This window comes from Bufo gargarizans, chromosome 5 (assembly GCF_014858855.1).
Source record: "Bufo gargarizans isolate SCDJY-AF-19 chromosome 5, ASM1485885v1, whole genome shotgun sequence".
Taxonomy (NCBI): Eukaryota; Metazoa; Chordata; class Amphibia; order Anura; family Bufonidae; genus Bufo; species Bufo gargarizans.
This window is the reverse complement of record NC_058084.1, coordinates 229,984,874-230,009,068: the sequence shown is the minus strand read 5'-3', so window position 1 is coordinate 230,009,068 and position 24,195 is coordinate 229,984,874. Positions and strand designations below refer to the sequence as shown.

The following is a 24,195-nucleotide window of genomic DNA, read 5'->3' as shown; positions in this document are numbered from 1 at the left end:
TGCAAGGCTTACATAATAGAAACCGCCCAAAAATGATCCCATTCTATAAACTACACCCCTCAAGGTATTAAAAACTGATTTTACAAACTCCTTTAACCCTTTAGGTGTTGCACAAGAGTTATTGGCAAATGGGGATGAAATTTGAGAATTTCATTTTTTTTGCCTAATTTTCCATTTTAACACATTTTTTCCACTAACAAAGCAAGGGTTAACAGCCAAACAAGACTGTATCTTTTTTTTTATTTTTTTATTATCTTTTTATTTTCATTTTAATAGCCAAGACAGGTAGACAAGTTGACATCACTTATCATTTTTCCAAAATGCCAAACATGCACGAAAGACTACTTATTATCAATAATCTTAGAGTACATAGGACTTAAGCAAATGTTAGTTCAAATATGCAATATCGTATCCAGTTGGAGAGGATATGAATAGAACAAAAGAAAGAAAAGAAGAATCAGCAACAAAAATAATCCTAACTTAAGCAAGTAAAGAAAAAGAAATAAATAAATGTCACAAACAATGGGGGTATTGACATGGACACGACACAAGAGGAAAGGTAATATAAGGTAGATACCATATGCTCACTAGCTGAGCTCCTGAGAATCATCCCATAACTGCCATATTTTATTGAATCTTTCCAAACTGTTAGTTAGGCTAGCTGATAGATATTCCATCCTTCTAACTTCAGTGATATTGGTGAAAAGGTCTAGCTGGGTGGGGGAAGTTGTTTTCTTCCAGAATCTCGCTATAAGACGCCTGGCTGCGGTTAGGATATGTAAAGTAAGAAGTAAAACATGTTTCTTCAGTGATTTCGGCGGCATATTTAGCAAATGACTGTATCTTTATTGCCCTGACTCTGCTGTTTACAGAAACACCCCATATGTGGCCATAAACTACTGTACGGCCACACAGCGGGGCGTAGAGTGAAAGGTACGCTGTATGGTTTTTGGAAGCCAGATTTTGCTGGACAGTTTTTTTGACACCATGTCCCATTTGAAGCCCCCTGATGCACCCCTAGAGTAGAAACTCCATAAAAGTGACCCCATCTAAGAAACTACACCCCTCAAGGTATTCAAAACTGATTTTACAAACTTCGTTTACCCTTTAGGTGTTGCACAAGAGTTATTGGCAAATGGGGATGAAATTTGAGAATTTCATTTTTTTGCCTAATTTTCCATTTTAACCCATTTTTTCCACTAACAAAGCAAGGGTTAACAGCCAAACAAGACTGTATCTTTATTGCCCTGACTCTGCCGTTTACAGAAACACCCTATATGTGGCCGTAAACTACTGTACGGCTACACAGCGGGGCGTAAAGTGAAAGGTGCGCCGTATGGTTTTTGGAAGCCAGATTTTGCTGGACAGTTTTTTTGACACCATGTCCCATTTGAAGCCCCCTGATGCACCCCTAGAGTAGAAACTCCATAAAAGTGACCCCATCTAAGAAACTACACCCCTCAAGGTATTCAAAACTGATTTTACAAAGTTTGTTAACCCTTTAGGTGTTGCACAAGATTTAATGGAAAATAGAGATACAATTTCAAAATTTCACTTTTTTGGCAGATTTTCCATTTTAATATTTTTTTTCCAGTTACAAAGCAAGGGTTAACAGCCAAACAAAACTCATTATTTATGGCCCTGATTCTGTAGTTTACAGAAACACCCCATATGTGGTTGTAAACCGCTGTATGGGCACACGGCAGGGCGCAGAAGGAAAGGAATGCCATACGGTTTTTGGAAGGCAGATTTTGCTGGACTGGTTTTTTGACACCATGTCCCATTTGAAGCCCCCCTGATGCACCCCTAGAGTAGAAACTCCAAAAAAGTGACCCCATTTTAGAAAGTACGGAATAGGGTGGCAGTATTGTTGGTACTAGTTCAGGGTACATATGATTTTTGGTTGCTCTATATTGCACTTTTTGTGCGGCAAGGTAACAAGAAATAGCTTTTTTGGCACGTTTTTTTTTGTTATTTACAACATTCATCTGACAGGTTAGATCACGTGGTAATTTTATAGAGCAGGTTGTCACGGATGCAGCGATACTTAATATGTATACAATTTTTTTTATTTATGTAAGTTTTATACAATAACTTCATTTTTAAAACCAAAACATTGTTTAGTGTCTCCATAGTCTGAGAGCCATAGTTTTTTCAGTTTTTGGGCGATTATCTTGAGTAGGGTCTAATTTTTTGTGGGATGGGATGATATTTTGGGGTGCATATGACATTTTGATCGCTTGCTATTACACTTTTTGTGACGTAAGATGGCAAAAAATTGCTTTTTTTACAGTTTTATTTTTTATTTTTTTACGGTGGTCACCTGAGGGGTTATGTCATGTGATATTTATATAGAGCCGGTCGATACGGACGCGGCAATACCTAATATGTATACTTTATTTTTATTTATGTAAGTTTTACACAATGATTTTATTTTTGAAACAAAAAAAATGATGTTTTAGTGTTTCCATAGTCTAAGAGCCATAGTTTTTTCAGTTTTTGGGTGATTATCTTGAGTAGGGTCTCATTTTTTGCGGGATGAGATGACGGTTTGATTGGTACTATTTTGGCATACATGCGACTTTTTTGATCACTTTTATTACCTTTTTTGGGAAGTAAGGTGGGCAAAATTTCAATTTTCTCATAGTTTTTATTTTTTTATTTTTATGGCGTTCACTGTGCGGGGAAAGTAACATGACCGTTTTATAGATCAGGTCGTTACGGACGCGGCGATACCTAATATGTGTAGTTTATTTTATTTTTTTCATTTTTATTGAGTGATAAATGTTTTTTTTTTATCTTAACTTTTTTCACTTATTTTTTTCATTTTTTGACCCAGACCCACTTGGTTCTTGAAGATCCAGTGCGTCTGATGTCTGTAAAATACAGTACAGAACCTATATAGGTTTCTGTACTGTATTTTACTTACACTGAACAGATCTATGCTTTCAGCACAGATCTGTTCAGCACCATGGACAGCAGGACGCCTGAGCAGGCGTCCTGTTGCCATGGGAACCTTCCTCGTCTGCCACAACTTCGCAGACGGGGAAGGGTGAGGACGGGGCTTCGGGGGGCTGTCTGGGGGCTCTCTCCCTCTCCCATCGGGGGGCTGCAAAGGCACAGCAGCCCCCGATCGGAGAGGGAGGGAGCTCCCTCTTATTGTTAACCTTTTCCATACAGCGGTCCGTACGGACCGCTGTATGGAAAGGGTTAAACGGCTGACATCGCATCAATGATGTCAGCCGTTTATACCAGGGTGCCAGCAATGTGCTGGCACTCTGGTATACCCACTGTACACCAACGATTACGCAACGCCCCCACCGCCTGCGACACCCCCCCTGCACCACCCGCCGCCATCAAATCGTGCAGGGGTGCAGGGGGGGGTACACAATATTGATTTAAGGCACTCTAAAGCCTCTGATCCCCGCGGTCCGATCAGAAACTGCAAAAAGCGCAGCAAATCGCAGGTCTGAATTGACCTGCGGTTTGCTGCGATCGCCAACACGGGGGGGTCACATGACCCCCCTGGCGTTTTAACAGGATGCCGGCTGAATGATTTCAGCCGGCATCCTGTTCAAATTAACCCCTGCGGCGCCGGAATGCCGATTTTAAAGTTAGGACGTACCGGTACGTCCTTGGTCCTTAACCCCTTAAGGACACAGCCTTTTTACACCTTAGGACCAGGCCATTTTTTGCAAATCTGACCAGTGTCACTATAAGTGCTGATAACTTTAAAACGCTTTGACTTATCCAGGCCGTTCTGAGATTGTTTTTTCGTCACATATTGTACTTCATGACACTGGTAAAATGAAGTTAAAAAAAATATTTTTTTTGCACCAAAAAATACCTAATTTAACAAAAATTTTGAAAAATTAGCAAATTTCAAAGTTTCAGTTTCTCTACTTCTGTAATACATAGTAATACCCCTAAAAATTGTGATGCCTTTACATTCCCCATATGTCTACTTCATGTTTGAATTATTTTGGGAATGATATTTTATTTTTTGGGGATGTTACAAGGCTTAGAAGTTTAGAAGCAAATCTTGAAATTTTTCAGAAATTTACAAAAACCCAATTTTTAGGGACCACTACAGCTCTGAAGTCACTTTGCGAGGCTTACATAATAGAAACCACCCAAAAATGACCCCATTCTATAAACTACACCCCTCAAGGTATTCAAAACTGATTTTACAAACTTCGTTAACCCTTTAGGTGTTGCACAAGAGTTATTGGCAAATGGGGATGAAATTTGAGAATTTCATTTTTTTGGCTAATTTTCCATTTTAACCCATTTTTTCCACTAACAAAGCAAGGGTTAACAGCCAAACAAGACTGTATCTTTATTGCCCTGACTCTGCCGTTTACAGAAACACCCCATATGTGGCTGTAAACTACTGTACGGCCACACAGCGGGGCGTAGAGTGAAAGGTGCGCCATATGGTTTTTGGAAGGCAGGTTTTGCTGGACTGTTTTTTTGACACCATGTCCCATTTGAAGCCCCCTGATGCACCCCTAGAGTAGAAACTCCATAAAAGTGACCCCATCTAAGAAACTACACCCCTCAAGGTATTCAAAACTGATTTTACTAACTTCATTAACCCTTTAGGTGTTGCACAAGAGTTATTGGCAAATGGGGATGAAATTTGAGAATTTCATTTTTTTGCCTAATTTTCCATTTTAACCCATTTTTTCCACTAACAAAGCAAGGGTTAACAGCCAAACAAGACTGTATCTTTATTGCCCTGACTCTGCCATTTACATAAACACCCCATATGTGGCCGTAAACTACTGTACGGCCACACAGCGGGGCGTAGAGTGAAAGGTGCGCCGTATGGTTTTTGGAAGGCAGGTTTTGCTGGACAGTTTTTTTGACACCATGTCCCATTTGAAGCCCCCCTGATGCACCCCTAGAGTAGAAACTCCAAAAAAGTGACCCCATCTAAGAAACTACACCCCTCAAGGTATTCAAAACTGATTTTACAAAGTTTGTTAACCCTTTAGGTGTTGCACAAGATTTAATGGAAAATAGAGATACAATTTCAAAATTTCACTTTTTTGGCAGATTTTCCATTTTTATATTTTTTTTCCAGTTACAAAGCAAGGGTTAACAGCCAAACAAAACTCATTATTTATGGCCCTGATTCTGTAGTTTACAGAAACACCCCATATGTGGTTGTAAACTGCTGTACGGGCACACGACAGGGCGCAGAAGGAAAGGAATGCCATACGGTTTTTGGAAGGCAGATTTTGCTGGACTGGTTTTATTGACACCATGTCCCATTTGAAGCCCCCCTGATGCACCCCTAGAGTAGAAACTCCATAAAAGTGACCCCATCTAAGAAACTACACCCCTCAAGGTATTCAAGACTGATTTTACAAAGTTTGTTAACCCTTTAGGTGTTGCACAAGATTTAATGGAAAATAGAGATACAATTTCAAAATTTAACTTTTTTGGCAGATTTTCCATTTTTATATTTTTTTTCCAGTTACAAAGCAAGGTTTAACAGCCAAACAAAACTCATTATTTATGGCCCTGATTCATTAGTTTACAGAAACACCCCATATGTGGTCGTAAACTGCTGTACGGGCACACGACAGGGCGCAGAAGGAAAGGAATGCCATACGGTTTTTGGAAGGCAGATTTTGCTGGACTGGTTTTATTGACACCATGTCCCATTTGAAGCCCCCCTGATGCACCCCTAGAGTAGAAACTCCAAAAAAGTGACCCCATTTTAGAAACTACGGGATAAGGTGGCAGTTTTGTTGGTACTAGTTTAGGGTACATATGATTTTTGGTTGCTCTATATTACACTTTTTGTGCGGCAAGGTAACAAGAAATAGCTTTTTTGGCACCGTTTTTTTTTTTGTTATTTACAACATTCATCTGACAGGTTAGATCATGTGGTAATTTTATAGAGCAGGTTGTCACGGACGCGGCGATACCTAATATGTATACAATTTTTTTTATTTATGTAAGTTTTACACAATGAATTCATTTTTAAAACAAAAAAAAGTTTTAGTGTCTCCATAGTCTAAGAGCCATAGTTTTTTTAGTTTTTGGGCGATTATCTCAAGTAGGGTCTCATTTTTTGCGGGATGAGATTACGGTTTTATTGGCACTATTTTGGGGTGCATATGACTTTTTGATCGCTTGCTGTTACACTTTTTGTGAAGTAAGATGACAAAAAATTGCTTTTTTTACACCGTTTCTTTTTTTTTTTTTTTTTTACGGTGGTCACCTGAGGGGTTAGGTCATGTGATATTTTTATAGAGCCGGTCGATACGGACGCGGCGATACCCAATATGTATACTTTTTTTTATTTATGTAAGTTTTACACAATGATTTCATGTTTTAGTGTTTCCATAGTCTAAAAGCCATAGTTTTTTCAGTTTTGGGGCGATTATCTTGGGTAGGGTATGATTTTTGCGGGATGAGATGATGGTTTGATTGTTACAATTTTGGAGTACATACAACTTTTTTGATCACTTTTATTAACTTTTTGGGGAAGTAAGGTGGGCAAAATTTCAATTTCATCATAGTTTTTAATAATTTTTTTTTATGTCGTTCACCGTTTGGGTAAAGTAACATGACCGTTTTATAGATCAGGTCGTTACGGACGCGACGATACCAAACATGTGTAGGGAATTTCATTTTTTTTATTTTTAATCAGTGATAAATTTGTTTTTTGATTTTTACTTTATTTTCACTTTTTTTCACTTTCCTTTTGACCCAGACCCACTTGGTTCTTGAAGATCCAGTGGGTCTGATGTCTGTATAATACAGTACAGTACAATATATAGTACTGTACTGTATTTTACACTTTGTCTGAACAGATCTATGCCTTTCAGCACAGATCTGTTCAGCACCATGGACAGCAGGACGCCTGAGAAGGCGTCCTGTTGCCATGGGAACCTTCCCCGTCTGCTCAGTTATGGTCAGAACTGCGCAGACGGGGAAGGGTAAGGACGGGGCTTGGGGGGCTGCCTGGGAGCTCTCTCCCTCTCCATTCGGAGGGGCTGCAAAGGCACAGCAGCCCCCCGATGGGAGAGGGAGGGAGCTCCCTGCGCTGTTAACCTTTTCCATACAGCGGTCCGTACGGACCGCTGTATGGAAAGGGTTAAACGGCTGACATCGCATCACCGATGTCAGCCGTTTATACCAGGGTGCCAGCAATGTGCTGGCACCCTGGTATACCCACTAGACGCCAACGATTACGCAATGGGAGGCGGGCGGGGGATCGCGATCCCGCCTGCCGCACCGCCCGCCTCCCGCACCGCCCGCAACCCTCCCCCTGCACCTCCCACCCGGCAAAAATCACTAAGGGGTGCAGGGGGGGATACAGATATATTTTCGGCATACTAAAGTTTCTGATCCCCGCGGTCAGGGACCGCGGGGATCAGAAACTGCAGAAATCGCAGCAAACCGCAGGTCTGAATTGACCTGCGGTTTGCCGCGATCGCCGACATGGGGGGGTCACGGGACCCCCCGGCGCATTTAGCCTAGGTGCCTGCTCAATGATTTGAGCAGGCACCGGGTTCCGATCACTGCCAGCCGCACGGCAGTGATCAGAAATACACAGGGCGTACATGTACGCCCTGTGTCCTTAAGTACCAGGGCACAAGGGCGTACCTGTACGCCCTATGTCCTTAAGAGGTTAAGGACTCGTGAAATAGGGCGTACCGGTACGTCCTATGTCCTTAAGGGGTTAATGGTCCACGTATCCGTAGTGAGGTGCACCTTGCCACAGATGGCATTGTGCAGTGCACACCTGATTTTGTTCCCTACTTGGTTGTGCAGGGAAGGGATTGCTCTCCTGCAAAAGTAGTGGTGGCTGGGCACGACGTACTGTGGGACAGCCACTGCCATAATGACTTTAAAACTATCTGTCTCCACCAGACAGAATGACAGCATTTCAAAGGCCAGTAATTTTGAAATGCTGGCATTCAGGACTAGTGATCGCGGGTGGGAAGGGGGGTACTTCCTCTTCCCCTCCAGCGTTTGGGAGATGGAGAGTTGAATGCTTCCGTGGGACATTGTGGAGATGCTTGGTGACCCAGATGGTGGTGTTGCTGGAAGTTCCTCTGTTTGCGGGGTGGCAGGTGGCACTGTCCCTCCAGAGGTGGATGAAGAGGCCGAGACTGCAGCAGAAAAAGAAGCAGGAGGAGCCAGAGACCTTTCTTGGTTTTGGAGGTGTCTACTGCACTGCAGCTCGTGCATTGCACTTAAATGCCTGGTCATGCAGGTTGTGCTCAGGTTGAGAACATTTATGCCTCGCTTCAGGCTCTGATTGCACAGCGTGCAAACCACTTGTGTCTTGTCGTCAGCACATTGTCTGAAGAACTGCCATGCCAGGGATCTCCTTGGAGCTGGATTTTGTGTGCTCGGCCCCTTGCTGCGGTGGGCAGTAGCAGGTGTACTATCTAGAGGACGGCTGCTCTGCTTTTGCACCCTGCTCCCTCTTCTGCTGTGCTGGTGGCTCTGTGCGACCACCGCCTCTTCCTCCGAACTACATAGGTCACTCACATGACTTATGTGGGGTCAAGGACCTCATCGTTCTCCACATCATCTTCCACCCTGTCTTTACCCCTACCTTCCTTGTCGGTCTGCACACTTTCAAAAGCCCCAGCAGTTGGCACCTATGTTTCGTCATCATCCGAGACGTGCTGCGATAGTCCTCCCATGTACTCATCTTGAAAGATAAGTGGTTGGGCATTGGTGCACTCATTCTCTTCCACTTCTGGGGCAGGGCTAGGTGGATGGCCCTGGGAAACCCTGCTAACAGAGTCATCAAAAAGCATAAGAGACTGCTGCCTGACTTGTGGCTCAGACTGCTTGGCTGATTTGCAAGGGGGTGAGGTGAAAGACTGATAGACATCGGTTGCAGGTGCCAACTGTGGTCTTTCAGCAGGAGACTGGGTGGGAGACAATGTGAAGGAACTAGATCCACTGTCAGCAACCCAATCTACTATTGCATTTGTAGAGCCGCATTAGGCCCAACCAAATACCACTGCAGGTTCTGTCGCCTACTCGCACCTGAGGAAGGTGTTTCACTTGTGCGTGTACCTGGCACAGATTGACCAGGTCCACTCCCTGCCACAGGAGCTCCACCAGCAGCACCGCAACCGGGGCCACGTCCCTTATTTGACACGCTCCTCATATTTCTTAAATTTAGGATCTTGCCCTAAATGGGTGTTTTTGTAATAGCAGAATAGAACCACAGTATATAAATGTTATATCTCACATGTAAAGATTTAGACTAGGCTGCAATTTAAGATTTTTGCCAAAAAAAGGGTAATTTTCTAATAGCAGAATAGAACCACAGTATGTAAAGGGTGTATCTCACACATACAAATGCAGATTAGGCTGCAATTAAAGATTTTTGACCAAAATGGGTGTTTTATTAATAGCAGAATAGAACCACAGTATGTGAAGGGTATATCTCACAATGACATATGCAGCAAAGGCTGCCAAATTAAATATTTTGCCCAAAATGGGTGTTTTTCTAATAGCAGAATAGAACCACAATATGTAAAGGGTGTATATCACACGTACAGATGCAGACTAGGCCTCAATTAAAGATTTGTTTGCTGTATTTCAAATGCCTGAATCAAACCCCTGTATGTAACAGTTGTATCTCACACGACCTGAACCAGACTAGGCCTCAATTAAATATTTATTTGCCCAAAATGGCTGTATTTCAAATGCCTGACTCAAACCCTTGTATGTAAAGGGTGTATCTCACACGACTTGACCCACAGTAGGCCTCAATTAAAGATTTATTTGCCCAAAATGGCTGTATTTCAAATACCTAAATCAAACCCCTGTATATACAGGGTGTATCTCACACGGCCTGACCCACAGTAGGCCTCAATTAAAGATTTCTTTGCCCAAAATGGCTGTATTTCAAATGCCTGAATCAAACCCCTGTACTTAAAGGGTGTATCTCACACGGCTTGACCCACTGTAGGCCTCAATTAAAGATTTCTTTGCCCAAAATGGCTGTATTTCAAATGCCTGAATCAAACCCCTGTATGTAAAGGGTGTATCTCACATGGCCTGACCGACAGTAGGCCTGAATTATAGATTTGTTAGCCCAAAATGGCTGTATTTCAAATATCTGAATCTAACCCAAATGTATTAAAGGTGTATCTCACAATGACATATGCAGCAAAGGCTGCCAAATAAACTTTTTTTTGCCCAAGCGAGTGTTTGTTTAATAACTCAATATGGCAGCAGTATATAACCCAGGAATTTCAAACATGCTTATGCTGCAAGGCCTGAAATATTGTGTATTTTGCCCCAAAAAGGGTGTTTTATTAATGAAAGAATATAAGCCCTGTATATACAGGGTGTATCTCACACGGCCTGACCCACAGTAGGCCTGAATTAAAGATTTGTGCACCAAATGGCGGTATTTCAAATCTTTGATTCTAACCCAAATGAATTAAGGGTGTATCTCACAATGACATATGCAGCAAAGACTGCCAAATAAACATTTTTAGCCCAAGCGAGTGTTTGTTTAATAACTCAATATGGCAGCAGTATATAACCCAGGAATTTCAAACGTGCTTATGCTGCAAAGCCTGAAATATTGTGTATTTTGCCTCAAAAAGGGTGTTTTATTAATGAAAGAATTTAAGCCCTGTATATACAGGGTGTATCTCACACGGCCTGACCCACAGTAGGCCTCAATTACAGATTTGTGCACCAAATGGTGGTACTTCAAATATCTGAATATAACCCAAATGTATAAAGGGTGTATCTCACAATAATATATGCATCAAAGGCTGCCAACTAAATGTGTTTTGCCCAAACGAGTGTTTGTTTAATAACTGAATTTGACAGCAGTATATAAGCCTGTAATTTCACATGTGCTGATGCTGCAAGGCCTGAAAATAGTGTTTTTTGGCAAACAAGTGTGTTTTTAAAACCCCAGAAAATGATGGCTGTATTTCTAGCTTAAATTGCACACTGACTAATCCAGATGTTGTATATTGCCAAATAAATTGGGATTTTTAAAGTCCCAAAAGCTCAGATGCAGTGCTGGTGTACTGAGCTTGCAATAAATGGCCGCCGCCGCCACCCACCTAACTGAGCTCAGGGCAGGATAAAAAAAAATTGTGCCCTCCACCCACAAAACACAATGTATGCAGATTACTGAGTTATATTCAGATTTTGAGCAAAGACTCTCTCCTATTCTCTCCCTGAAATCACCAGCAGCATCCTCTCCCTACACTAAGCACAGCAGAGTGACGTGCAGTGCTACGTGACTCCAGCTTATATAGAGGCTGGGTCCCATGCTACACTGGCCAATCACAGCCATGCCATTAGTAGGCATGGCTGTGATGGCTTCTAAGGTCAGACAGTTAACCACTTGTTGATTGGCTGCTGTGCAGCCTTTCAAAAAGCGCCAAGAAAGCGCTGAACACCGAACCCAAACTTTTACTGAAATGTTCGGTTTCGGGTCCAGGGTCCAAAAATCCAAAAGTTCGGTACGAACCCGAACTTTACAGTTCGCGTTCGCTCTACCCTATTCACATCAATAAATACAAGAGAACCAGTTCCATTGGCAGCCATACATGCCCACTACCACCACCATGCTTCACTGATGAGGTGGTATGCTTAGGATCATGAGCAGTTCCTTTCCTTCTCCATACTCTTCTCTTCCCATCACTCTGTGACAAGTTGATCTTGGTCTCATCTGTCCATAGGATGTTGTTCCAGAACTTTGAAGGCTTTTTTAGATGTTGTTTAGCAAACTCTAATCTGGCCATTCTGTTTTTGAGGCTCACCAATGGTTTACATCTTGTGGTAAACCCTCTGTATTCACTCTGGTGAAGTCTTCTCTTTATTGTTGATTTTGACACACATACACCTACCTCCTGGAGAGTGTTCTTGATCTGGTCAACTGTTGTGAAGGGTGTTTTCTTTACCAGGGAAATAATTTTTTGGTCATCAACCACAGTTGTTTTCATTGGTCTTCCGGGTCTTTTGGTGTTGCTGAGCTCACCGGTGTGTTCCTTCTTTTCAAGAATGTTCCAAACAGTTGTTTTGGCCATGCCTAATGTTTTTGCTCTGATAGTTTTTTTTTTTTTTTTCACCCTAATGATGGCTTGCTTCACTGATAGTGACAGTTCTTTGGATCTCATCTTGAGAGTTGACAGCAACAGATTCCAAATGCAAATAGCACACTTGAAATGAACTCTGGACCTTTTATCTGCTCATTGTAATTGGGATAATGAGGGAATAACACACACCTGGCCATGGAACAGCTGAGAAGCCAATTGTCCCATTACTTTTGTTCCCTTAACAAGTGGGAGGCACATATGCAAACTGTTGTAATTCCTACACCGTTCACCTGATTTGGATGTAAACACCCTAAAATTAAAGCTGACAGCCTGCAGTTAAAGCGCATATTGTTTGTTTCATTTTAAATCCATTCAGGTGGTGTATAGAGACAAAAATGTTAGAATTATGTCGATGTCCCAATATTTATGGACATGACTGTATCTAGAAGATGAACAGTCAACACTCTAGAAATAAAGGGAATTTATGCTTTCAGTTTTTTACAGGATAGGTCATCAATATCAGATCAGCAGGGGTCCAACTCTCAGCCCCCTGCCAGTTGTTTGAAAAGAACACAGCGCTCATGTGAGCACTGACATTGCAGTGGCAAGCAGTGTAATTACAGCTTCTCTGTCCTATTCATTGAATGGGAAGGAGCAGCTGTAGTTACACTACTTCCTATTCATGTGAATGGGATGGAGGAGCCTGCTTGCTGCTGCAATGTAAAATATTTGTTGATTAATAAAATTATTAAAAACGTATGATAACATTCTAACTACCTCTCGTTACCACTAGAAGGAGCTTATGATAGTGATTAGAATAAAAAAAAAAAAAAAAGTACTTCAACAAACTGCATTTACTTACATTCACGTAACTTGCATTTATGTAGTCTTCTTTCCCTTGTAAAATTACTCGTGTTAAGTCATCTGCAAGTAGAAAACACAATATGAACTCATAAATGGATGGAGCTCTATAAATCTAATATAATTCATACTGTTTATTAACCAAACTTTAAATTAAAATCTATAAAAATGAAAAAAGGATGTAATTGTATATGTCACAACGTTTCATAAAATGTATGGTAAACCACTGATTGTATTATGTTCCTAAAATGTTAAATAAGTTTTATCCAAATAGGATAATAGGATTTGTAACAGATGTAAATTGCAGAGTGCCAAACCTGTTATGAAAGTTCACAAACTACAACAATATTGATTACTGGTTAAACAGTCATTAATTACACTGAACAAAAATATAAACACTTTAGGTTTTGCTCCCATTTTGCATGAGCTAAACTCAAAGATCTGAAACATTTTCTACATACACAAAAGACCCATTGCTCTCAAATATTGTTCACAAATTTGTCTAAAGTTAGTGAGCACTTCTACTTTGCCAAGAGAATCCATCCCACCTCACAGGTGTGGCATATCAAGGTGCTGATTAGACAGCATGAATATTGCACAGGTGTGCCTTAGACTGCCCACAATAAAAGTTCACTCTGAAATGTGCAGTTTGCTCACACAGCACAATGCCACAGATGTTGCAACATTTGAAGGAGCGTGTAATTGGCATGCTGACTGCAGCAATGTCTACCAGAGCTGTTGCCCGTGCAATGAATGTTCATTTCTCTACCATAAGCCGTCTCCAAAGGCGTTTCAGACAATTTGGTAGTACATCCAACCGGCCTCACAACCGCAGACCACGTGTAACCACAGCAGCCCAGGACCTTCACATCCAGCATTGAAGAGAATGCAGCGCTCACATGTATATAATGCATGCTCAGGGTATATAATGAAGGAAAATCTGGAGAGCAATCAGGTAATATTTCTGTTGGGTACATGGAGTTGGGTAGGACAGCAATGGGCCAGGAAGGATATGCCCTATTGATTCAACCATTTTTTTATGCAAAATTACAAAACTGAGTTGCAGAATCTACCTTTATAGTTTATTTAAATGTTAAAAACAAATGTAAAAGATCATGTCTCAAAAAAGGCTATTGACAGTATAAAAAGTGACAATGCATAAATTCAATCAACTGGTCTGAATAATTTTTTTCCCTCCTCCCCACATCACTCCAATACAGGGAAGGGGGTTGGGTATGGCAGGGGAAGGGTAAATAGGATGTTGGGAAAGACATTTATGCATCAAGTAATTGAAAAAAAAAATGAAACAAATAATACACTTAGCTGCCAATACATTTCTCAAAAAATATTATACAAGCTAAACAGGATTATAGTATAAAGTACAGCACATGCATTTTCAGCATTCAGAGAAACATTATGCAAATGTAGTATACCAGCTTTTAATATTTTTTTTCGGGAGGTATAACCAAGAAGTTCGGATATATATATATATATATATATATATATATATTTTTTTTTTTTTATTTTTTTTTTTTTACATAGCATCCACTATGTGGTATAATTGACATGTTAACTTAATTCAATTGTTACTGTTTTGGTATACATATCTTTTAGTAGACAAGATTATGTAAAGAAAATAATTTAGGGCTCATTCACACGACCGTGTGTGCAAATTGCATTCTGCAATATACAGCAAAAGACAGAACATGTCCTAGCTTTTGCGGGGCGGAGGCACGGACCCGAAAACCCACGGAAGTGGACTTGTACCTGAATTACCACAGAATTAAACTTGTTCCTGAATTCCTTTGATCACTTGCATAATACTTTGCACAACGTATTTAGCGCAGTGTATTATGTCGGCTTGTCAGTATTCTACTGATAGGAAGCCTATTATACCCTGCTTTTGGGTTGAATAACCTTCTATACTTGAAAGACCTGAAGGTCATTGACTATTGTTACGAAGGTTACCATAGCAGCCAACGGCACTATGCAATTTTATTGCAGGGAAGGAGCTTCATCGTTCTAACTAGTATCAAAGGGGGTTAAATAGCTTATCCCCGCTAACAATGGAACATGCACAGCTCTGTGCTTGTACTAATCTGTAACTAACTGTACATTGAGGTGTGGGGTTTTTTTTCTCTGAAGAATGGAATTCGGATACTTAGTCCTAACCATGATCTACAGTTACCTTGTGGTGTGGAAAGGGGCTAAAGAGGCCACTCAAACATATCAACTTTTAATGGAGCCAAGGAAACCATTGCATTGCTGGGAGCCCATTAAAATCTGTTGAGCTAACCAGATCAAGAGCCACACCACACTGACTATTAAGAGAGATTCATGCAAGAGGGACCCATCTATGAGATACAGGGACCCTTGTGTATGGAAAGAAGTTGTATAGCTAAAACAATCCATTTGAAGCTATAAGTGCTATAGAAATTATATAATACATTCAGGTGTGAAAAATAACTTTTCAAAGTATCATGTAATAGGAATCTGCAGAAAAGATTGTTTTGTCATTTTCAGCTATACAGACATAATTCAATATTTATACTCACATGGTAAGACATCTTTATACCGATTTTTATCCATATTTTGACCACTTTTTGCACAGGTAATAGCAAGTCCAGGTTTTTTCCGATATAATTGCTGTAAAACATGAATTATAACAGTATTATATGTTACATATAAGGGACAGAATGCAAAGCTGTTAAAACATGTACTTTTCAACATACAGTGAGGAACAGAAGTATTTGAACACCCCCAGTCCAAGGGAGACTGAGAGTCGTCTTTAGCCACTTACATTTTATAACAATTGCTCTAACAGTTGATCTATTTTCACCAAGCTGCTTGGCAATTGTCCTGCAGCCCTTTCCAGCCTTGTGGAGGTACACAATTTTATCTTTGGTGTCTTTTGACAGCTCTTTGGTCTTGCCCATGGTAGTAGTTGGCATCTGACTGACTGTGGGGTGGACAGCTGTCTTTAAAGAGCTCAGAACGGTGCTACTAAGTTAGATTAGTGAGTGGAGTAGAGGTGGAAAAGGCACAGTAACAGGTCTTTGAGAGCCATAATTCTTGCTATTTCTCAGGTGTTCAAATACTTATGTTCAGCAGTGCAAGACAAATTCTTTAGAAATCAGACAATGTGATTTCCTGATTTTTTTTTATTTTTTTTTATTCTGTCTCTCAGAGTGGGAATGCACCTACAATGTGAATTTCAGACCCCTCCATGATTTCTAAGTGGGAGAACTTGCTAAATCGCAGGGTGTTCAAATACTTCTGTTCCTCGCTGCAAAACAGAAGTGACCTTACGTTAGTATTGACCTTGCAAACACAAAAGCAATGCTTCAAAAATGTGATCTGTTACAAGCTATAATTAAGGACTCTATACTGAAAGGGAGTGTTCCACAGGATTGGTAAATAGCAAATATAGTGCCAATATTCAAAAAGAAACACAAAATGATCCCTTGGATGGGACCCTAGGGATACTAATACCCCAAAATTTGAAAAATAGATATTTCTAAAATTATCAGCTGTAGTGTTTTCAGCCATAGCAACGGGAACCTGCACATTTGGATGTGCTGACTAACCCCTCTTTTATTATTTGCAGTTAAAAAATTATCAGCTGACAGCAAGAGTAGTATTTGTTGGTACATGTACTGCAATATCTCAAACGTCACCCTATTTCTCTCAGAGGGGAATAATTATGATATACTATCAGCACAGGCTGCAGTTATTTTCACATACAAAGGCCCCCTCTCACCTCGAGCCTATAGTTTTATTTGTCAATCTGCTTTAATTCAGCAGTATTGTGTGGCCGCACTATATAGTTGTGCTAGCCTAACTTCTATTTATCTTGCCTTATTCAGTTTGGTTACATCGCTCATTTGTATGCCACGATTGCTTTGTTCATAATTTCTATCACAGCATGTGGCTCACTTGATACAATGTTGCTCACTTGACACAATATTATTGCTGTCGCTGTGATAGCCACTAGTGTGCTACATTAGTAGCTTTCACCACACACACACACACACACATGTAGCATCCATCCTGACTCTGCCTATTCTATAACTAACCCTGTTTTACATTCACACAACCTGGTTCTAGACTATGAGCTGTATTAAAACAAAGAATGCTACCCCTACCAACATGTTTCTCCACGTGTTTGGCTTCGTCAGGGGACATAGGGGTAATGGCGTCCACTCGCTCAAATTAGCCTTTAGACAGTCCGTTCCCTCCCAGACATCCCATTCACCAATCACTGCCATTCCCATTGATTGGCATTTATGGGAAACGTATCAAACCAGTGATTTAGCTTCTGTTATGTGCAGCCACTTACAATTCTTCCTGGCTGCTAGCTTATTATCTCCGTCAGGTAGGGGGAGGAAACACGGCACTGCCGCTATACAGCATATAATGTTCACAATCAATACTTCACTATCTATTTATTAAATTGCCAGATCACTAAAACACATGATCGGTATTTGTCTCATGGCCACTCCAGGATCAGAGGATCAATATTCTGAAGATTTAACAATACATCTGATTCCTAAACCGAAATCAATTATTTAAAATGGAGTATTAACTAATTTATACATGAGTGTACAGGAATTTCTCTCATCGGTCAAAGCCATGATTGCAGACACAAATACTTAATACAATACAGTGTAAAGTACTTGATGACACAATCAGTGACATTGATAATTTAAATTTATGACCATGATCCTAATGTATAATATAAAAATATAAATAAAAAAATCATGTATTCTAATTATGAAGCATTTTTAACCATGTAACATTAATGATAAAAAATAATAAATAATATTGAAGCACATATACTCCTTTCTTAGAATAATCCAATGAGTATCTGATGTTATTAAGAGGGTTAAGCTTATGGAATTTAGGATTTTGGGTAACATGTTCATGCAGGCAGTTATTTTTCAATACTATTGGATGTTTAATTATTTACATCATTTCTGTTGGTACTGTATGTAACGACAGGTTTTAGATAAAAGCAGCATATGAAAATCCCTCATTGAGACCATTTGGACTTAGGGTCTTGAGTCTATAGATCCACCTAGCTTCCTCACAAGCAGCATCTGATCCAAATTTCCATTTCTGGGGCCCAATCTTATTCTAGAAATACCCCAGAACTTCAGAACCTCCAAACTGCCGTGGTGTACATATGTAATATGTCTGTACAATGACGTGCCTTTTTTAAGTATTTATGGTGTGAATATGACCCAAAAATCTTCTTCTTAATTCCTGTACTGTCTTCCCTACATAACGTTTCGGACATGTACAGCTCGCCACATTTACAATCCCACTGATACAGCAATTGAAGAGTTTTTTAATTATGTATTCTCATCCATTCACTGGGTTGGTAAACATCATGATTTTCAGTAAGTATTTACAAAATGTACAACCCCCGCACAGGAATCAACCGATTATATCAGATTTTGACCAGGATGTATTTTTATATCTGCTAGGAAGGAAGCTGTGTACTAATCGGTCCTTGAGCTTCTGTCCTCTCCTGTACATAATACTCGGATAAGGTGACAGAACTTGCATCAAATCAGGATTGATGGTAAGTATCCTCCAATGCCGTTTCAAAATGTTTGTTATTTCTTAATAATGTCCATCATAAGTCCCAATACATCTTATGACTTTGCTTTCATTCTGAGATTTTTCTTTACATTTAGATATTAAAATATTCTCTCTAGTCTGGCACTTAGCTCGATTATATGGCTTCTTAAGGGATTTTGGTGGATAACCTCAGGCTCTGAAGCGCTGATACAGCTCATTTGCCTCTCTCTGGAAGGCTTCCTCCATAGTACAGTTTCTTCTGGCCATTAAGTACTTTAAGTACTGGCCTAACAGAATTCAATTTTTAATGGAGCTAGGTGCCAGCTGGAAAAGTATCCTTATGTCCAAGAAACAAATTTCATATGGATGCATCTCATGCGTTAAACGCATCCCTATGTTGTTTTGATTCAATTTATCAACAAATTCCAGAAATAATCTTTGGTCCCCTTCCCAAAACACTATCATGTCGTCAATAAATCTACCCCAAAATAAAAAGTGACTTGTGTATGATGAGTGTTTCTGAAAAAAAACCAATAAAAAATAAGATCACAAAAGTAGGTGCACAAGGTGTCCCCATAGCGGTACCCATCGTCTAGTGATAAAAAGTCCCCTTACATAAGAAATAATTATGTGTGAGTATAAATTCCAGTAACGTTAGTAAAAAATAATTTTGTCTATAGAAAGAAGTGCTCTTAATGTTCAAGAAATATTTCACCGCTTGTAGACCCAAATCGTGTTTGATATTGCTGTATAAGGACTCAACATCCAAGCTCGCTGGAAATGTAGATTCAGTTAATGTAATTCCACAGATTTTAGCTAGTACATCACTTGTCATCACTTCAGTCATGAATAACTGTATTTCCTCCCTTATCACTTGGTTTTATCACAATTCCCTCATTCATTTTTAATTCTTCAAGTGCTAAACTCTCAGATATCAAATTTGATGGAATTTTTTTCAGCTTTTATCATCGGTTTACTTATCTCCTGAGATACCAGGTCCTCAAAGGTTTCTATTTTATTATACTGTGAAAAGGCTGGGTCCACCTGGACCTAGGTTTCAAATGTTAAGGGGGTTCAATATCAGGTATGTAACCCTCACTCTCCATTTGTAGACTTTCCAGAGTCTTCAATGTTTGTTTCTCTCTGTATTAATTTACTGGTATAATATGTAGTACTGAGAAATTGTTTTGTAGTGCCAATTTGCATGCAAACAAATTGATGTCCTTCACCCAAGTGAATGTATCAAATCATGGTACAGGTGTGAACGTGAGTCCCTTGTGTGATAACTAGAGATGAGCGAATTTCTCAAAAATTGATTCTGCTGGTTTTCAGAATTTTCTGATCCAAGCCAAATTTATTTGCGGCAAATCGCGTTAAAAAACATCTATTTCTGGGCTGCAGAGAGCCTTTAGAGGAGTGTAGAACACTGACGTATAAACACACTGTCGTGAGTTAAATAAATCCACTTCATTATCCAACTGGGTTTTAGCAACATTCACTATTTTACGTTGTACCCCCATTTCTCCCTGTCCCTTAGTTGGACACCAGTCTCCTAAAAAAAAGGGGGGACTATGGGTGGTGTAACCCCTAATGTACTGGATTGTCCTGCAATCACAGCAGGGCCGAGCGATTAGTTCTGGAATTTGTTGATATATTGAATCAAAACAACATAGGGATGCATTTCACGCATGAAATGCATCTGTATGAAATTTGTTTCTTGGACATAAGGGTTCATAAAGACAGGAACGGATGCATTCTTATGAATATATTTCGGAAACCAACCTCAAAAAACAGTTTTCTTCACTGGTCTAGCTGGCACCCAGTTCCATAAAAAAATTGAATTCTGATAGGAAAGTACTTAAGGTACTTTAGGGCCAGAAGAAACTGTACTATGGAGGAAGCCTTTCAGAGAGAGGGAAATTAGCTGTATCAGTGCTTCAGAGTTAGAGTTTATCCACGAAAATCCCTTAGGAAGCCATATAATCGAGCTAAGTGCCAGACTAGAGAGAATCTTTTAATATCTAAAAGTAAAGAAAAAAGCAAGGTCATAGGATGTATTGGGACTTATGATGGGCATTATCAAGAAATAACAAACATTTTGAAACTGCATTGGAGGATACTTACCAGCGATCCTTTTTGAAGAAAGTTCTGTCATCTTATACGAGTATTACGTACAGGAGAGGACAGAACCACAAGTACCAATAAGTCCACAGAGTTTACCAACCCAATGGAGGAACGAGAATACATAATTAAAGAATTCTTCAATTGCCCTAGCAGTGGGATTGTATATGTGGAAAGCTGTACATGTCTGAAAGTTTATATAGGGAAGACAGTAAAGGAATTAAGAAGAAGAATTTCGGGTCATATTAGTGCCATAAATACTAAAAAAAGACATTTCATTGTACAGACATATTACATATATACACCACGGCAATTTGGAGGTTCTGAAGTTCTGAGTATTTCTAAAATAAGATTGGGCCCCAGAAATGGAAATTTGGATCAGAAGCTGCTTCGGGACGCTAAGTCCAAATGGTCTCAATAAAGGATTTCCATATGCTGCTTTTATCTAAAACCTGTCGTTACATACAGTACCAACAGTAATGATGTAAATAATTAAACATCCAATAGTATTGAAAAAGAACTGCCTGTATGAACATGTTACCCAAATCCCTAAATTCCATAAGCTTAACCCTCTAAATAACATCAGATACTTGTTAGATTATTCTAAGAAAGGAGTATATGTGCTTCAATATATTATTATTTTTTATCATCGAGGTTACATGGTTAAAAATGCTTCATAATTAATTAAACTATTAATAAATCCATGAACTAGATAGAATACATCATTGTGTGCCCAGTTAAATTAAAGAGACTGATAAAATATATTATTAAAAACTATAATTAATGTATAATGAAATACAATCGTATTGATTAATAATTAAAAATTAATAATTTATAATGTATGTCCTAAAGTGATGGATAATAACTCGAGAATATAATAATTTTTTATCTATATTTTTATATTATACATTAGGATCATGGATTGTATTAAGTATTTGTGTCTGCAATCATGGCATTGACCGATGAGTTGTATTTCTGTACACTCATGTATAAATTATGGACAGATTAGATAGGATAGACGGCTCTACTACTTCGGTAAATGTTAGAGGTGCAAACTGCTTGAACTGACTCACCCAGTCAGGAGCATATAATCATAGAAAGAAAGGGTAAGCAGGCACACTCTATTTGGGTTCTAATAAATATTTATTATGAATTAATAGTCAAATGTTGGGTAATTAGTGTTTAGATATATGTAGTTATAGGAGTAGTATATGGGTATTTACCACTCTGTAGTGGGTACCCTAAAAACAAGGTTATGTATCATGAAAAAATTTTCATACAAAAAATAAAAAAGGTCAGGTAAAAAATCTGGAATAAAAAGACTGCAATAAAAAAAGCTAGAATGAAAGATTATCGATGAAGGGACTAAGTCCCGAAACGCGTTTAAGCAGCCGGGGATCATTGCACTAATTGCCACTCTGAACCAGAGTAGGAGGAACACGAAAGAACAAGCCCTGAACAGGATCGCTATTGAGGGACCGCTGACGTCACTCACCAAGACGCGCAAACCACGCCCCCAGCATCCAAGGCAACACGAGGGACGCTATCGATCACACAGCCTCCCAGGAAGTGCCGACCATTACCAGAGGAAGAAAACAGCACCAGCGCTAGGAAGGGTAAGTGATCTCTGTGGCCAGAGACAGTGTGGGATGCCGCACCCAGGCACAGAGCTCCGCTTCCCTCCACAGCTTGTATTGCAACCATACACACATGCTTGCTATGTGAAATACATAGAAACATATTGAAACAGCGCAGTACTTACCCTGGATTAAGCGGCATCACTTTCCACTGATGAACTATCTCTACAAAAGAATATCACAGTATTCAGGATATCCCCATCAACTGTATTTATTTTGTTTTTTATCCTTTAAACAGCGGCCACTGTTATAAGGAAAACAGCACTTGAAAGACTTTACAGACTCATCTTTCATTCTAGCTTTTTTTATTGCAGTCTTTTTATTCCAGATTTTTTACCTGACCTTTTTTATTTTTTGTATGAATTTTTTTTCATGATACATAACCTTGTTTTTAGGGTACCCACTACAGAGTGGTAAATACTCATATACTACTCCTATAACTACATATATCTAAACACTAATTACCCAACATTTGACTATTAATTCATAATAAATATTTATTAGAACCCAAATAGAGTGTGCCTGCTTACCCTTTCTTTCTATCATGTATAAATTAGTTAATACTGCATTTTAAATAATTGATTTTGGTTTAGGAATCAGCTGTATTGTTAAATCTTCAGAATATTGATCCTCTGAGCCTGGAGTGGCCATGAGACAAATATAGATCATGTGTTTTAGTGATCTGGCAATTTAATAAATAGATAGTGAAGCATTGGTTGTGAGCATTGTATGCTGTATAGCGGCAGCGCCGTGTCTCCTTCCCCTACCTGACGGAGATAATAAGCTAGCAGTCAGGAGAAATTGTAAGTGGCTGTAGATACGGCAGCACATAACAGAAGCTAAATTACTGGTTTGATACGTTTCCCATAAATGTAAATCAATGGGAATGGCAGCGATTGGTGAATGGGATGTCTGGGAGGGAACGGACTGTTTATAGGCTAATTTGAGCGAGTGGACGCCATTACCATTAGGCAAGATAAATAAAAGTTAGACGAGCACAACTATATTGTGCGGCCACACAATACTGCTGAATTAAAGCAGATTGACCAATAAGGCTATAGGCTCGAGGTGAGAGGTGGCCTTTGTATGTGAAAATAACCCCAGCCTGTGCCCAGCCTTAGAATATCATGCAAAAGTCTATTTATTTCAGTAGAACATATAACTGCACTGCTGAACAGTAAATATATTTTAAATTTGCCATTAATAAAAGGCAAAAAGGGATTTAGAACATATAATTGCACTGCTGAACTGCAAATAAATTTTACTTTTGCCACTAATACATGACAAAAAGGGCTTTAGAACATATAACTGCACCGCTGGATGGCAAATATATTTTACTTTTGCCACTAATACATGACAAAAAGGGCTTTAGAACATATAACTGCACCGCTGGATGGCAAATATATTTTACTTTTGCCACTAATACATGACAAAAAGGGCTTTAGAACATATAACTTCACCACTGAACGGCAAATATATTTTACTTTTGCCACCTATACACGACAACAAGGGCTTTAGAACATATAATTGCACCGCCGAACAGCAAATATATATTTCTTTTGCCACTAATACACAACAAAAAGGGCTATAATTTTCGCACTTCACCACACAACGGCTAAGTCCTTTTTTTCCCACTAATACAAGCCAAAAAGGCTTTAGAACATATAACTGCACCGCACAAGGGCAAATAAGACATAGAATTTTTTTCTTGTAATAAACCCTGTTAATGGCTGTATCAAACAGCACAACCCCAATAACAAGAACCGTTTGCTGGAATTACAGAGCTGTATAATGGCAATTTGGGTCCCCAGTCAGTGGAGCAAGGTGTAATAGGATTGTTCCTATTACCCAGGCTGTTAACTCCCCTACTGAATCCTGTTCAACATAACTGCTGTGGAATGATTCCTCCCTATCCTTTCCCT

The 24,195-nt window shown here is 39.5% G+C and overlaps 1 protein-coding gene across 8 annotated transcripts in view; it reads right to left on the bottom strand.

The window, feature by feature from the left end:
• The window catches only part of PTPN3 (protein tyrosine phosphatase non-receptor type 3), a 1,297,151-nt gene that overhangs the window by 200,955 nt on the left and 1,072,001 nt on the right, over positions 1-24,195 (bottom strand). For all 8 annotated transcript variants that reach the window (XM_044294788.1, XM_044294784.1, XM_044294789.1 and 5 more), the window contains 2 exons: positions 15,485-15,575; positions 12,931-12,992 (listed from right to left, as the gene is read on the bottom strand). In XM_044294788.1, coding sequence (XP_044150723.1) covers positions 12,931-12,992; positions 15,485-15,575 — 153 coding nt within the window. The remainder of the gene's footprint in view (positions 1-12,930; positions 12,993-15,484; positions 15,576-24,195) is intronic.